Genomic DNA, 14,627 nt, shown 5'->3' with positions numbered 1-14,627 from the left:
ATCCAGGGGTTCACATTGCCTCAGAGATGCCAAAACACTTCAACAAGAACCTTTTTCTAACTGGAATATTGGTTGGTATTGGCCGGTTAGGGAGGGTGGGTCATCGGTAAAATAAGATATCTGACTGATAGTTCGATCCCATTTGCACTTTCTACAGCAGAACACGCCACACCTATCTCTTACCACGTGAAGTCCACTAGAAGATGAAAGTCATATTCACTAACCAAATCATCAAGGGGATCAACAAAATGACTGCCTTGCGTTCATACATAGAGTGAGTCTTCTTTATCGCCCATGATCAGCTGTTGTCACGTGATAGTTCTGGACCAATCAGCGGGAACCAGGCAAAAGGAGATGACGTGTCTTTTACATGGGTGTCATTACATCTAGAGAATCTTGTGTCAAATCAGGGGCTGATGTTGCAAAACATTGGGAAAAAACGTCCAATGTGCAACTAGGTAATCCAGTTGGACGTTGGATATTCGATAGTGGATGTTATAAAGATTTTGAACATAGGGTCTTGAACTAGACATCACCTAATGTGACCAAGCGCGGTTTTGATGAGTGACCGGCCACCTGATTGGAGCAGGGCCCTCACTTGGTGAAACATGGGCTATTTCCTGTTTTATTCCTTTTCTTCCTATTCATGGAGTTAAGGGCTTTGAGCTAGCCATGAGAACTTGCTTTGAGAAGCATGACCGACCGCTTTTGCTTTCTTCGTCATGCCAGGATTTGATTTCTCTATTCTAAGTTTATTCAATTTGACCTTTAAAATGTGGCTTATACTTTGACTTTACTTAGAGGAAGATTTTGAGGCCCGCATGGCACCCATTTGTTTGATTTTTTTTTTAAATTAAATATAATAATATAATGCACAGAGGTGCAATCTGGCTCGGGAGTTTGACAATTTGAACGGCTACCCTGCGGTCATCCTCCCTCTTCGTCTCCTAATCCCTAGCCAAGCCATGGAGTACGTCACTAGTGGAGTGGAAAGCTCGGTCGAAGATCGAACGTCTTCTACCGAGGTTTGGTAGAGCTATGCGTTACCTCCCGATCAGATGCATTCCCTCTGAGAGAGTGCTCAATGAATTCCATCTTCATGTTCAAGCACTTGATTAGGGGTTAACGCAAAACTGAAACGTCTTCTAGCGAGGTTTCAGAGAGCTTTCCACTCCACTACCGCCGTACTCCATGGCCAAGCCCACTCAGTTAACAGGCCGGATGCTTGATGCCCTGGCGTCCGCCATCCTCTTAATGAAAGTAAAAGCGTGCAACGACTATAGATGCTCAAGGCATAGATACGCGAGGTGGAGTATACGTCATCAAATTCGACCGATCTGATTGGCTGCCAGTTGTCAACCAACATGGGCTTTGTTTGGAAACCTTCTAAAAAGAGGTCACACGTTTGCATTGCATAATAGGGTAAAGTTTTGAATTATTTATGACAAACTTGATCCACCATGGATTCAAGCAACTCATTCCACAGGGTTAAGAGTGTCTTTTGTAATTAGAATTGAATTAGTGTGGTATTTCTCAGTAAAATGTACTTGACACACTGATCTTTCGCATGCTGCCAGTCTTGACTTGGACTAAAGCACCTCAAAAAAGAAAGTACATCCAAATTCAACTTATTACATTGAAAAGTGTAAAAGGACTTGTTTCTTGATAGACTTAGGAAGCACACATGTATTAATATTAATCTGAATAATCTAATGAAATATTATAGCACTCTAATCTTTTGAAAAAATGGGTTCAGAAAGGATTTAGAAAGTACCAAATAGAAGTAACAATTTAATATGCCATATCCATGAATCAGCTTGTCTTCAAATAAAATTTGGCAGTGTCCTTAAAGAAAATATTCAATTATCCCTGTCATAAGAGAACTCTTTCTTATACAGCGCATCAGTTGAAAATCTGTTTGGAATTTTTTTAGTTCTACTGATCGTTTACATTTTTGAAGTGGCGCCACTTGTCAAACCTCGCGCGTCTCTGAATCCAGGGTCCCTAGCCACGACGTAATGTACGTACTATTAAACCATCGAGTTCAGCTCATTTTAAGGCTGCCGCTTGCTTGTTTGTCAGATAGACGTCAAATTTACGTATGAACTTGACTTCTAAGTTTTGTCCAGAGGCAAGTTTTTTTAAACGCTCGTTCCTCCGAGTTAAGGCTCGGACGTTACTCAGAATGAGCATCTACTGAGCACTTAGACGAGTGCATTTCAATACCGGTTAACGTCCACTCCATAACTGGGAGGTACAAGCGTTTAAAAAGCTGGCCTCCGGACTTGGCCGAGTCGGACACTCGACAATTTTTTATAACATCCCAATCCAACCCGACCTGCACAATTCGTGCGAGGGTCACTCGAAGTGCGTACTGGACGTCGGACAAATCGTTTTATAACATCAGCCCCAGGTACTGAATCAACACCTACTCTAGCGTAGATCTTGCATGGAAATGTTAAAACACATCAGACACACCATCTTTGCTCAAAATGGTTTCTATTCGATAGTATATTACCAGGTAAATAAAAAGCCCCTATTCTTTTTGGTTTGTCACTTTCAATAATAATTAGGTCTGAAGGGAAGCCAATTATTACGAAAAGTATGATTTTCTAGTTTCGTCATCAAATAGAGAGAGAGAAACTTAAGTTTCACGTCCCTCTATATTTTCAGTCTGGGTCCACTCTCAAGGTTTCTTTTCTCAGATGAAGACCATAAAAGACATGTGGAGCAAAGTTTTGTTCATAATTTTCACGTTTAAAGCGGTTTGTGCCCACAAATTGTATAGCAAAAACTTTTTTTCCAATGAAGAATGGCCAAGGCTCCTCTACAAAGAGATTCAATTTCCCGTCTTGTCCAGAATGGAATGCTTGGGACTTTGTCGAGCAGAATCAAATCTGTGTTCCGGAATCATTTGGCAAGGTTCCGATTGCTTCTTGGGGGATCCGACGTCTCAATTTTCTGTGATTTCCGTACCTCAAGCAAGTGATCAAAACATGTTTATCGACCAAGGTAAATTTCGAGTTTTGCTTAACTTGATCAAATCTGACCCAAACTTTTTCCTTTCAAAAGGGATCATTTCATCTTTTTTGAGCTCATATATGCATTTGGTGGATTCGATCGTGAACCATTGGAACGCAAGAATTTACTCAACTCTTCCCAAAGGATCCATTTTCAAGTGTGCTCTTCAATGTAAATCCGACTTAAATTGTCGACTATTCACTTTCGATGGTGATATTTGCCATTTGGGCAACGGAACAACTTACAACAACACACTCTTGCCGATTTCAAATCCGCCTGAAGGAGTGTATGTGGACCCAGGTTCTTTGCTATCCTAGTCTAAGTTTTGATCTCTATTGTTATTTTTATATTTTCATTCTTGTTTCATTGTAGGGTTCATCAATGGGAATAGTTCTTTTCAATTATTGAACGAGGGTAATCCCTCTTGGACGAATCATGTTTACTACTCAAAAGCTTGCAATCTTATGGAACGATGTGAGCTTTGGTGCTCTTTGGAAAGCTCACCCTGCCAATTTTTGGTTTATACGGGTTTGTGGTGCTATTTGGGAACAACCAATGTTCAAAATGCTCCTGTCAATCATACGCATGAGATTGCAGCGCCTGATATTTGGATTAATAAAAGTAAGGACCAACTTTTTTTCAAATAAATGTGGTCAGAACCGGACTTGTTCTTTTCAGAGGGAATCGAGAGCACTCTGTATGGAAATGTATTTGAAGAGAACATCACCAGCATAAAATATGCTCCATTTCTGTTCAAAACTAGAGATGCTGAAGATTTCCAGCAAAGCTGTGAATTTTACTGTGCCTTTCAATCAAATCCAGACTGTCACTTCTTCATTTTGAGCGATGAGATTTGCTATTTGGGTAACCTGAATGAAATATTACCAAGTGTTTCAAGCTCTACAAACATGGAGGTGGTTCAGATGTTCCGGAGTGAGTGTTACAAGTTTTTCTCAAGTTTGAAACAAATGCCTCACATGTTCTTCAACTCTCGTTGTTAGACACCTTGAACACATCCTTGGGGGAATTCATCACGATTCAATTACCTCACCATATATGGAGAGTTCGAATGCACACGCAGTTCCAAATCGATTCCAATGTTGGAGCTTGTGCTATTCGATGTGTTTTGATGGAACTTTCTAAAGAGTGCACCCTCTTTGTTTACGATGGAACCACGTGCTATTTAGGGTCCAAGAATTATCTTGAGAATGTTGACACAGTTCATGACATTAGCGATGTTCAAGTACACGGTGAGATATCTGAACTCACTTAAGATCCGTATCAAAAGCTGAACCATAAGATTAGCATTGGTCTTTCTAGAATCGGTGCTCCCATTCATGCGAACCCTTTTCAAACCGAGAACAACAACAGATTGGTCCTCTCAAATGTACAATAAGGTCTCATTGATCAATGCAAGTCCTAGGGATGAAGACGAATGTCTCTTGAGGTGCTTTTTTGACGACGGACCATGTTACTCATTTGTGATCCAAGGTAGCGAGTGCTTTTTGGGAGACCCTTTCGTGAACTCTAGTTTATTCATTGAAACTGGGACCCACGTTCTAATGGAGAGGAACCGTAAGAATCTGGTTGCATCTTAGCACTTTGATATTCAGATTGTTATCGGATTTCCATGTTCTAGCAAAACTTCATATTATTCATGGAGGACGAGTCAACGGCAGTGACGATAAATCAGCTGCCATTTTCGAAGGTTTTTTTGGATTTTGCGGCCAAAGCTTACCCGATCTACCCGTTCCATTGAGTTCCATGGGCTATGCATATGGAGAAAATGCTATATTTGTGTGTGGAGGAATTTCTAACGGGATAGGTGCTCAAGGTAAGTAGAAAAAGCATCACAAGATTCAAAGAATCACAAAAGTACCACGTCTGTATATACATTAAAATATTACCATAAGCTGACAGGAAAGAGTGCTTTTGAATATTGATTGCTCATCTTTATATTGTAGTAATTTTACGTGGTTCCACTTTGCAGATAAATGTTATCGTTTGGATTTCAAAGTGTTTCCAAGAACATGGGCTCCACTGCCTTCTTTGATGAACACGCAAGTGATGTTCCCCATGATTTACCATGAGGGCATATTGTATGCTATGGGTGGACTAATCGATGGATCAACAGTTGTTCCAAATATGCGGTATTTGAACTTGGAATCATCGCTTTCGTGGGTCAATGGGGCGGCTAATTCCGGATTTTTTGGCCATTGCGGACTTCTATACCAGAATCAAATTTATACATTTGGCGGCTCTAGGTATTAAGTTAGGTTTCAATGATTTTGAACACATGAACAGAGGGGTCAAATTTTTCTTTTCTAGCACCTTGGAGCCATACTCCAGAAGTGTTGAAATATATGATATATTAAGTGATAATTGGCTGAACAGCGGGTTCCTTTTGCCTCAAGGTAAATGTGTAGTATTTCATGTGTGCAGAGTTAATGACTGAATAGTCGAGCAATGATAAATCTCTCAAGCGAAGACTTTTTTTTCTTTCAAACGAAAAAAAGCATCGTGGCCGGCCGTAAATTCGATTAGTCTGGAATTCTTGAAATCTGAACGAGGTCGCTAGGGTCGAGTGATAACAAAAATTTAAAATTGAGCAAAATAATTGTTTTCTTCTCCAAATGAGACTGGCTCCCGGTCGCTTCTGTAACGCATTTCAAATTTTAGCTCGATCGAACGATTGGATCAAAAGCTATGCCTCTCATAGGTTCGAATGAATGAGCTAGTCCTCTTGCATTAATCAGTGGACTTGTAGAAATATCAGAGGGCTTTCTCAATCAATGTGTTCGTTATTATGTGTTGCAATTTGAGGGGGCATAACTTTTGACTAGAGATGTAATGAGCCAAGAATCTTTGGCCTGGGCTGGGCTAAGATGAAAGTCATTTCGAGCTGAGCTGGGTTGACAGTGTGCAGCTCACGAGCTGGGCTGGGCCGAAAAAAAAGGTTTCGAGGTGAGCTGGGTTGATCGGGTTGATATTTCGAGCCAAATCTGAGCTAGGCCAAATCTGAGCTAGCCCATGTCCGATCTGGCTCATGATCGAGTTGACCCTTGTCTGGCCTGAGCTAAGTCTGAGCTGGATAAACCAATAGACCTATTGGCCAGTCTAGTTTCTAGTTCTCTTGTCAGGTAGCACCACGAAATTGTCTTAACCCAAACTAGGTGTTTAAAAAAGGGCAATCAAAAACAGAACATTTATGCAGCTACAACAGGACTGTGAACATCAGTTTCTTTTAGGTGATGGTACCATTAAAAATGGTCTCAGCTCAGACTTGCATTTACCGAAGACAAGATAACCTCTGATATGTAGTAATTACCAGGGGCCGTTAAATTAGTTTGTGCTTTTGTTAATACTTGCTTTGAAGTTATGAAAATCAGCCAAAATAAGTTTTGAAAACGCAAAAAAAAGTTATCAAAAGTTGGAAAAAAGTTTCTTAATTGCTTGGTTATTCATGTTTTATGGTAGATTTGCGATAAAAGTTGCCTAATTATTGTAGTCACGATCTTCTTGGTCTTTGGGCTCAGAAATGTAGTCTTGCTTTTACTTCAACGTAAATTAAAATTTTAATTCTAGGCACATATCTAGGTACAATTTCTAGGTGTAAAGCATATTGAAGCATCTTGAAATTATGGTCCAGGGCAAAGCAGATGAGTAAGTGGTCTATAATTGGAACCAATATTGTTTGAGAATCTAAGGCAACTGGATACAAAAACCTCCGTTATTGTTCAGAGAAAAAGTAAATGCACCTTGAGTTGCTTACCAATTCATGTTTTCTTAGGAAGATTAAATCAAAATAAATGATTTCGTTAAAATTGAAATACGAGATGATTCTAAATGGTTTTTAGTAAAAGCCATCTTATGGATGGATGGGGTAGTATAAGATGGATAGAAATAAAGGGCTTTGTGCCGTCTGAAAATCCTTACCCATTGTCCAAAGAATTGCAAAGATAGATACCAAATGGCTCACCCATTTCTCTCGGCCCCTTGCCGACCTTCGGCAGGCCCTTAGCTTTGGTTCTAACATCAAGACTGTGCTCACTTTAATTTTCGAACACTGTTTTGTTGGTAAACAACGTGAGGCTTTTCAATTGGCTTAAGGCTAAAAGTAGCTCATTGGCAGTACAGCACTACTGAATGTGTTCAATAGTTCATCTTATGAAAGCTTTGGGTTCCAGGTCAAACAAATCCTTGAGAGGCAACAAACATTGTCAGAGGCGGCCAAAGTAGCCCTGAATTTCTTTCCACCCAATATTTCTCCTGAATTTCGCCTTAACAAAACTTTTCAGTTTCATCGAAAAGTCTTGGTTTTAGTTTTTTATGGTTAAAATATGTGAAAAGGTGTTTTTGCTCTCATTTTTTTTTTCAATTTTGCTGGGTCAACATATAACTCGACATTTCGAGCTGAGCTGAGCCAGAGCCTAAATCTAGCTCGAGGTGGGCCAAATGCGTTTCAGCAGTTCGGTCTGGGCTGACCCCTGGGCTAGCCCAGACGTCAAAATATTGTCGAGTTTCGAGCTTGGTTCCAGCCCATTACATCTCTACTTTTGAACCTTCTGTACGATCGAATTGACAATTTAAATGCATGGTTGTAGTGACCTGGGGTTAGTCTCATTTGAAAAATAATGAAATGCAATGACTCCGATGAGGGTTCCTAAGTCTCAAACTTAATGAACTCGACCCAACTCCAGGCATTTATTACCGTTAGAGGGCAGAATTGAAATTGACATGCGCTTTCAACAAAATTTGAGAGGATTTCAGTAACAGGTTTTCTTTTTTCCTCAATTTAGATCCTCCACACTTTGGAAAACCAATTACTCATATGAAACTTTCTTCGATTTTTGCTCAACGTGCAAATTAATTTCAAATCCGCCCTCTAATAATTGTTTTGGAGGCATTGTTTTGGACAAATCTTGAACACATTTTGGTTGCCAAACCATAGAGTCTATGAGTCAAGCAAGCCATCAACCCACTGGCTCCCTGAACGTGGAACATGATTTTTGAGCAATCCGTAACTAAATGTGTTTTAAGCCATAAACAGTACAATAAACCGGTTTGTGATCAATTCCCAGGAGACCATCCATTGTATTGTTTTACCAACCCAGGGGTTGGTTGTCCGACATCCAGTGTCTAGAAATCTATAAACAATGGTACGTGCTTCTAGAAAATAATATATTTACTTTTAAAGTGATTCGTTTCAAAGTGATGCTGTCAAATGCTTATGCAGCTGACCAAGAGAAGGCCGATAACCCTTTTCGGAGTTAAGTGAACGGTTTCGGAGATAACAAATTTTTGCTTTCATTTTTTTACTTTCGCGGTCCACATCTCTAGAGTTCTCTGTGAATTGCCACCTCTCGTTTGTGCACCAACGATTACTATTTGATTTGTTACATCAATGTACATTTCAACCACTTGGTACATCTGGAAACTGGAGGTGGTCCATTACTTTCGCAACACCCTGTAAAGTTTATGGTGAATCAGATCATTTGGAAATATCAAAACTATTATGGATTAGGGTCTAGTTCATCTTCAAGTAAAGCCAACAAAAGTTCAATTTCCGCACACAAACTTTCTAAGGGGAATGTCTTATTGAAATGGAATGGAATGATTTACTAAAACTTATTCCTTTTAGGTTTACGACACATGGCCTGCAGTCTTGTTTTGGGACAAAGAGACACGCTCCCAGATCTTTTCCTTTTAGCAGGTGGAGAAACTGCTCTGGGTGAATATTCGATGAAAGCTTACTCGATCGATCCATCCGTAAGTGGAATCGTCACCGAGATGGTTGATTTGCCGATGGGGGTTTCGCAATTTGGATCTCAGAACAGCTTCGCGGTCTTTCACGAAACTAGCGTTTTCCTCGTGGTTGGTTTCGGAAATGAGAGCCATTCCACCAAAAGTATTTTCGGTTGGAACCGCTGGAGTACCAAATTTTCGCCCTTGTTTGATCAAGCGTTGGCCCGGGTAAGAGATAACTTACTTAGGTCTCAGTTTTTTTCATTTTTTCCGCGTACTTTTTCAATGGTTTTCTATAATCTTTAGGAACAACCCGGCAATACGATGATCCCACTTTGCAATTTTCCGGCCTGCAGTCAGCAACATAGAAGGTGGAAGTACGTAATCAATCACGTGAAACCTTTCAGGTATCCCATAGATGGGTGGAATTTAAATGTCTTACAAACGGGCCATCCAGGACACAGCCAATTTGACGTGATAAATAATTATACGTAAGTGATTTACGTTTTTCGAAAGTCAAACAAAGTCACAGGACAACGTGTTCTCTTATCATTATTTCCAGTTTTGATGGGCAATATCACTTCCGCTTAGTCTATCCAGAGCTTGGAACTTACAATGAGTGGTATCAGACAAGCAACCCTCTCAATGGGTCCCACACGTCTACCACTGGTTTTATTGGTAAAAGGGGTACTTGAAAGAGTTCAATTGAAATCGGACTGATTTGAGTTTAAAACTAGGTGTGGCCCTGGGCATGCCTGTTGGTTTCAATGGTTTGGTGTACAACAACGTGGACGCTTTGGTGATGGGCGACTCGAATATCACTCATCCTAATTGGTTTTCTGTGGGCCGTATTAAAAACGACTCGCCCTCTGGAGAGTTTCCTGGTCCTCAAAATACACTTGTTTCATCGGTTCAGCTCTTCATTCGAGACGATTGCGCAACATCGACCTAATGATCCCTTATTAGGCCACGAATCCTGTCATGTATTTTTTTAATTTCTTAATGGTGGCATTAGAGCCGTATTTGTTTGATGATTGGGGTGCATGTGTGCCAAGAGCCAACTTTGTTATTTTTCTAAGCTCTAAATGAGGCAGATTTCTTCACTTTATCACAGCACATTAGGAGGGGCTAATTTCGAAATGAATGCCCAATAAGGAATAATTCTCGTCCCGAAAGGGGAAAATTGAGGCTTGTGTCATTTCATCGTGATTATTGGGTATGTGCGAAAGGAGATTTCAAGGACGTTCGTCATGTGTAATTTCAAATTCTCAAATGTTGAAATTAGAATGGTCTATCTGTATCTAGCGAATGTGAGCCTTCAAATGAGCCATTATTGTTTATTTATAGAAGTTGCCCATGCTGTTTATTACAAAATGTGTGGTTTATTTCTCGTAATTTGACAAGGGATCATCACAACATGTAGTGAGAAAACAAAAGTAGACCAAAAACGATGGCATTACCAAGCCGATCTTTGCATTACAACAGAAATATGAAATGGATGATACTACGCAATAAAGTACCTGCTATCCCACAAGCCTCAACAACTAACATAAATGCATCTTCATTTCCTTCATAACCTGTTTTGTTTGGACACCATTTCTACCCAAGTGCTCATCGATAAACTTGCATTTTATGAAAGAATAATACTCCTCTTATGCCAACCCCTTGATGCAAGCAAGAGGTAGGTGCTAGTTCGAAACTCGTTTGGTGGATCAGCAAAACGGAGGTGTTCCAAGCAGGTACTGTCCTAAGCTCTCCCTCGTGGATCATCTGAGTCACGATCACCTTAGGGGGAGACTCGCAGTACAATAAAATAGTAGAGGAGGGTGAAGAAGGGAAAGGGGAGGGTATTCAAGTAAGGTATTATGGAATTGTTTGGCGTCAAATTGATCAATCGTGTTGTCAGAATATTTTGCCTTTCCACTAGTAACACTCAAAATGCCGGAAAGATTATTCGTTGAAGCCACAAAGGTAAGAATGCAAATAACGAATTAATATATGTGTTTCAACTGTTGGGATTGTAAATCTGGCGATTTCCAGTTGGCAATTGGATCTAGAGCGTCATCAGCCAGCCCTGTCGTTTTCAACTCCAATGGGGTGTCCGAAAAAAGACCAAAGTCGGCTGTTGTTCGTGGGATCCAAAGACATGGAACATTTATCAAAAAGGTGAGTTTGTTGAAAAACATTAATATTTGGAAGACAACACGTGATTGTATTTCTTAGAAACCTGAAGGAAAAAAATCAGTTTCAACATCAGTGGAAATCCAGAAGGAAGTGGCATTCCACAAGCCCGGTCTCTCGTTTAGGAGTGATTCCGAAGTCAAGCCTTCTAAAAAATATCGTTCCATGGATGCCTTAGAAAAGTCCGTAGAAACTTTAATCGGCGATCATTGTGCCAGCAATAGTGCAAGTCCCATTTCCACTGAAGATCCCCAATCTCCCACTAACGTAAACACCCTTGAGAGTCAAGATGAACATGGGGACCATGCGAATCCCGATGAGCTGGATTGCTTTGCCTGTTCCGATCCCAGACTCAACGTTCCCCAACCAATGAGTGTAGTCATCTCTACAATTTCACCTCGGATTGACTTGGATGATCTAGACTTTGAGGCGCCCGAGGCTTTGGATTTAAGCCTGGATGAAAACCGACCAGCTTCAACGGAATTCTTCGAATCGAGATTGCGATGTGTTCCCCCTGAAGCTGAACATGAGCACGATCTTGGCGAATCAAAGCCTCCACACATGGAACAACAGGAAGCTTCGGAGACCCACCCGGATGTAGATGAGGGAATTGGCAATTTGTCCGATGAGTCACCAACCAAAGAAAGAACCTCGGGATCGAGAGCTTCGATATTGTCATCATCGTGCACTCTTCCAGTGGATTTTACCCCAGAACCGTCCAATGATGAGAATACAAAGGAAGCCCAAGGGTACTCTGATATCTTGAGCGTTCTTCATAAGCTTGACAGTGAAGAGGGAGTGAATGATCGGCCAATTGAAGAGGCCAAACAAACTGAAGGTGCTACAACGGAAAATACAACCACAAAGAAAATTGAGTAAGATTTGATTTATTCCACGAAAGATTGAAAGATATTTTTTAAGGGGTTTGCCCACTTTTAGTGACTTATTCTCATATTTGGATAACGTGGAGGAAGGAATAGATGCCAATCTACCAATTGTTGAGGGTGGTCGAACGCAGTCTGCGGTGCCGTTTTTGGGCTCCATGAAATCAACCAAGAATAGGTAACAAGTAACAACACATGTAACGTCTAAGTAAACGAATCAGATCTAATAAAATTCATCACACAGTATTTCAGAGCTCCTGAAGGAAAGCCCTCAAAAATTGGCCGAGAAAGTCATCAAGCTGCGATATAAAGTTGAAGACACGGAGAGAGCAGTCGCTGTTCTCAAAGATGCTTTGGAGCATCAGCGAAAAATATCCGCCAACTCCACCAGCAAGTTCCAAAAGGAGTTGGAGCAAAGGTTGGCGCAACAAAAAGATGAATACGAGGCCACCATCAAACGCCATCAAACCTTCATCGATCAACTGATTGAGGACAAGCGGAGCCTCAGTGAACGATGCGATGTTTTGCATCTCGATTTGAGAAACTCCGAAAGGAAGCACCAAGAGAGTATCAAAAGCATTGAACAGAGACACCAAGCTGAATTGAGACGAGTGAAATCATTGCAAGAAACCAGCAGCAAAATTAAACAAGAAAAATGGATGGACGAGAAAACCAGACGGATCAAAGAGCAAACAGGTGAGACCCAAACCACGTGCGAGTTCGTATCAGGATTTCTGGTGTTGATGATCTGCAATTGTTTGCCCTGCCAGTTCGAGGTCTGGAGCCTGAAATCCAGAGGCTCATGTCCAGACATTCGACTGAGATGTCGGATTTGGAATCGGAAAGGGAGAGAATGCTGATGAGCCAAGAGAAAGAGCTTCATCAGCGACATGTTCAACATGTTCGGGAACTGAAAGCTCTTTGGGATGAAGAGCAGCATGAGTCACTTCAGCGAGAGCGACAAATGCTTCTCCAAAGGTTGGTACAAGAATCGGCTAGCTTGGTGTGAATTGAAATCTACCCATTTAAGATTATAAACAAATATGGGAGCACTCTCATGTGAAGTGCAGAAAAACACGCAAAATTTAGGATAATGTGCCCAAAGACCCAAATCAAAAGTAGGAACAAAAAATGATTGTTGTCCATTTTTAAAAGTGAGCTTTAAAGTACAGTATGTATTTAATATCTTATTTGAAACTTTGTTTTTATACATTCCAAGTTCAGACCAAGCGTGTCGTGCAGCTGAGATTGTTTTTCATTTTTTAGTTATAACCCATGATATTTCAGACACACGATGCAATTGAATGAGATGGCCGAACAACACGATTTGGAAATACAAAGACTTCAAGAACAGCTGAAACGGGAAAGGGAAAGAGCAATTGAAGATCGACGCCATTTTGAAAACGAGGCCAATCAAGTGCGTAAAATAGCCAATGAGCGAGCTCAAGGTGAAGTCGAGCGAGTCAAGGAAATCGAGGAGAATAAAAGGAAAACATTGCTGAAGAAACAAGCGGTTGGATGAAGATCTGGTTTAGGCACTCTCTCAAAATTATCTACCTTATGGTTTATTTTCTGTCCAGGCTGAGCTGTCCTCCATTAAAGAGGCAGAAACGGCAGAGCGAGAAGAATGGGAGAGAGCCTGCCGCCAAAAGTTTGAAGCCAGTTGGGAGGAGAATGAAAAGAAATTGGCGGCAAAATTCGAAAATGAGAAGAACGATAAGTTGGCCACCGAGAAGGGCCGTGTTATTGACGAGATGAAGGCCTTCAAAGACCAATGCAAAAGGGATTTGGAAGAAAAAATCAGGTAGCTATCAGACAGAGGTTCTCATGGCCTTTACAAGTAATCACTGTTCGTGTATGAATCATTGCCATCTGATTACATTCAGCCGGATGAAAGCCAAACAAGAGATCGAAATCAAGGACATAGACGCAGACAACGAGAATATGAGAAAGAAAGTCCAGCATTTGCGTCAAGAATTGGCAAGGCTTGAAGAGGAAGCCATCGTAACCAAGGCCAATTTCAAACAAATGGAAATCACCATTAACGACTTGAAGAAGGTACTCAAATGTCATGCATATCTTCAATGAAAAGAACGTATCTGAATGATTTCCCTGGCAACTCAGACCAATGGCCAACTAGAATCTGAGCGTGACGACGTGCGCCAAGCTGTTCGAGGTGAATTCAACTCTGCCCTTGAGGCCTTATCCAATGAGCGCAACTCTCTCTTGAATCAGATCTCGGATTTAAGATTGGCCTGCACAGAAATGAAGTCCCAAATACTGGTGATGGAGAGGGCTCATAAGCGGGAAATGGAACGCGAGATTGAGAATATTCACGTCAGGTGAGTGAAGATGAGTGTTCGCATATGATGGAGAATGATTTTGGCCGGGGTGGTTATTTTCCAGGGTCAAGGCTGCGATTGCCAAGAAGGAGGAACAATTGCAAGAGTTGAAGCAAAACTTTGCGAATGCTTTGGAACAGATTGAACACCTTGAGGACTCGTTGGAACGGAACACTAAAGAGCGAATCCTCGCTCCAAGCAAGAAGAAATAGCCAAAGAGCACACATATGCCACGGAATATCTGCTTCAATAGATTTTGGCTAGATGGCGCTTGCTTCCTGAAACAACGTGGTTTTCCATTAGTCATTCTGTGTAGTAACGTCACCTTGAGGTTGAATCCCAAACATTCCTGCGAGAATTGACGAAAGCTTCGCCATATACAACGCAACGCACTTATGACGGCCATGTTTTCTTAAATGGATGAAGTGGCATTTTCATCACATTGATTTTTCAA

General features: G+C 41.0%; 2 protein-coding genes across 6 annotated transcripts; both read left to right on the top strand.

Annotated features, from left to right (window-relative positions):
- The first annotated feature begins 2,264 nt into the window (after nucleotides 1-2,264).
- On the top strand, nucleotides 2,265-9,800 carry LOC131889704 (uncharacterized). Of its 5 annotated transcripts, XM_059238885.1 has the most exons (14): nucleotides 2,266-2,413; nucleotides 2,674-3,012; nucleotides 3,073-3,321; nucleotides 3,394-3,642; nucleotides 3,700-3,954; nucleotides 4,023-4,271; nucleotides 4,342-4,596; nucleotides 4,661-4,855; nucleotides 5,012-5,285; nucleotides 5,350-5,435; nucleotides 8,663-8,994; nucleotides 9,073-9,257; nucleotides 9,329-9,444; nucleotides 9,504-9,800. In XM_059238885.1, exons 2-14 carry the CDS (start codon nucleotides 2,706-2,708, stop codon nucleotides 9,716-9,718), a joined length of 2,967 nt encoding a protein of 988 aa, XP_059094868.1. In that variant the 5' UTR covers nucleotides 2,266-2,413; nucleotides 2,674-2,705; the 3' UTR covers nucleotides 9,719-9,800. The 5 variants fall into 5 exon arrangements, with proteins under 5 accessions (XP_059094885.1, XP_059094868.1, XP_059094877.1 ...); XM_059238894.1 differs by having other exon boundaries at nucleotides 2,674-3,307; XM_059238870.1 differs by having other exon boundaries at nucleotides 2,674-3,321.
- Nucleotides 9,801-11,002: 1,202 nt separating this feature from the next.
- Nucleotides 11,003-14,475, top strand: LOC131889745 (centrosomal protein of 131 kDa-like). The gene is made up of 9 exons (XM_059238925.1): nucleotides 11,003-11,822; nucleotides 11,887-12,009; nucleotides 12,076-12,527; nucleotides 12,602-12,809; nucleotides 13,119-13,344; nucleotides 13,412-13,635; nucleotides 13,718-13,889; nucleotides 13,956-14,173; nucleotides 14,238-14,475. Exons 1-9 carry the CDS (start codon nucleotides 11,113-11,115, stop codon nucleotides 14,383-14,385), a joined length of 2,481 nt encoding a protein of 826 aa, XP_059094908.1. The 5' UTR covers nucleotides 11,003-11,112; the 3' UTR covers nucleotides 14,386-14,475.
- Nucleotides 14,476-14,627: the final 152 nt, after the last annotated feature.

Source organism: Tigriopus californicus, chromosome 1, assembly GCF_007210705.1.
Source record: "Tigriopus californicus strain San Diego chromosome 1, Tcal_SD_v2.1, whole genome shotgun sequence".
Classification (NCBI taxonomy): domain Eukaryota; kingdom Metazoa; phylum Arthropoda; class Copepoda; order Harpacticoida; family Harpacticidae; genus Tigriopus; species Tigriopus californicus.
Note: the sequence above shows the minus strand (reverse complement) of the source record. Positions and strands in the feature narration are given on the sequence as shown.

Coding starts and splice junctions, on each gene's coding strand:
- LOC131889704 (XM_059238870.1), top strand. CDS start 2,706: ATGAAGACCATAAAAGACATGTGGAGCAAAGTTTTGTTCATAATTTTC. Junction 3,643..3,699: donor TGATATTTGGATTAATAAAA/GTAAGGACCAAC, acceptor TGTTCTTTTCAG/AGGGAATCGAGAGCACTCTG. Junction 3,955..4,022: donor GGTGGTTCAGATGTTCCGGA/GTGAGTGTTACA, acceptor TCTCGTTGTTAG/ACACCTTGAACACATCCTTG.
- LOC131889745 (XM_059238925.1), top strand. CDS start 11,113: ATGGATGCCTTAGAAAAGTCCGTAGAAACTTTAATCGGCGATCATTGT. Junction 12,010..12,075: donor ATGAAATCAACCAAGAATAG/GTAACAAGTAAC, acceptor TTCATCACACAG/TATTTCAGAGCTCCTGAAGG. Junction 13,345..13,411: donor CATTGCTGAAGAAACAAGCG/GTTGGATGAAGA, acceptor TTTTCTGTCCAG/GCTGAGCTGTCCTCCATTAA.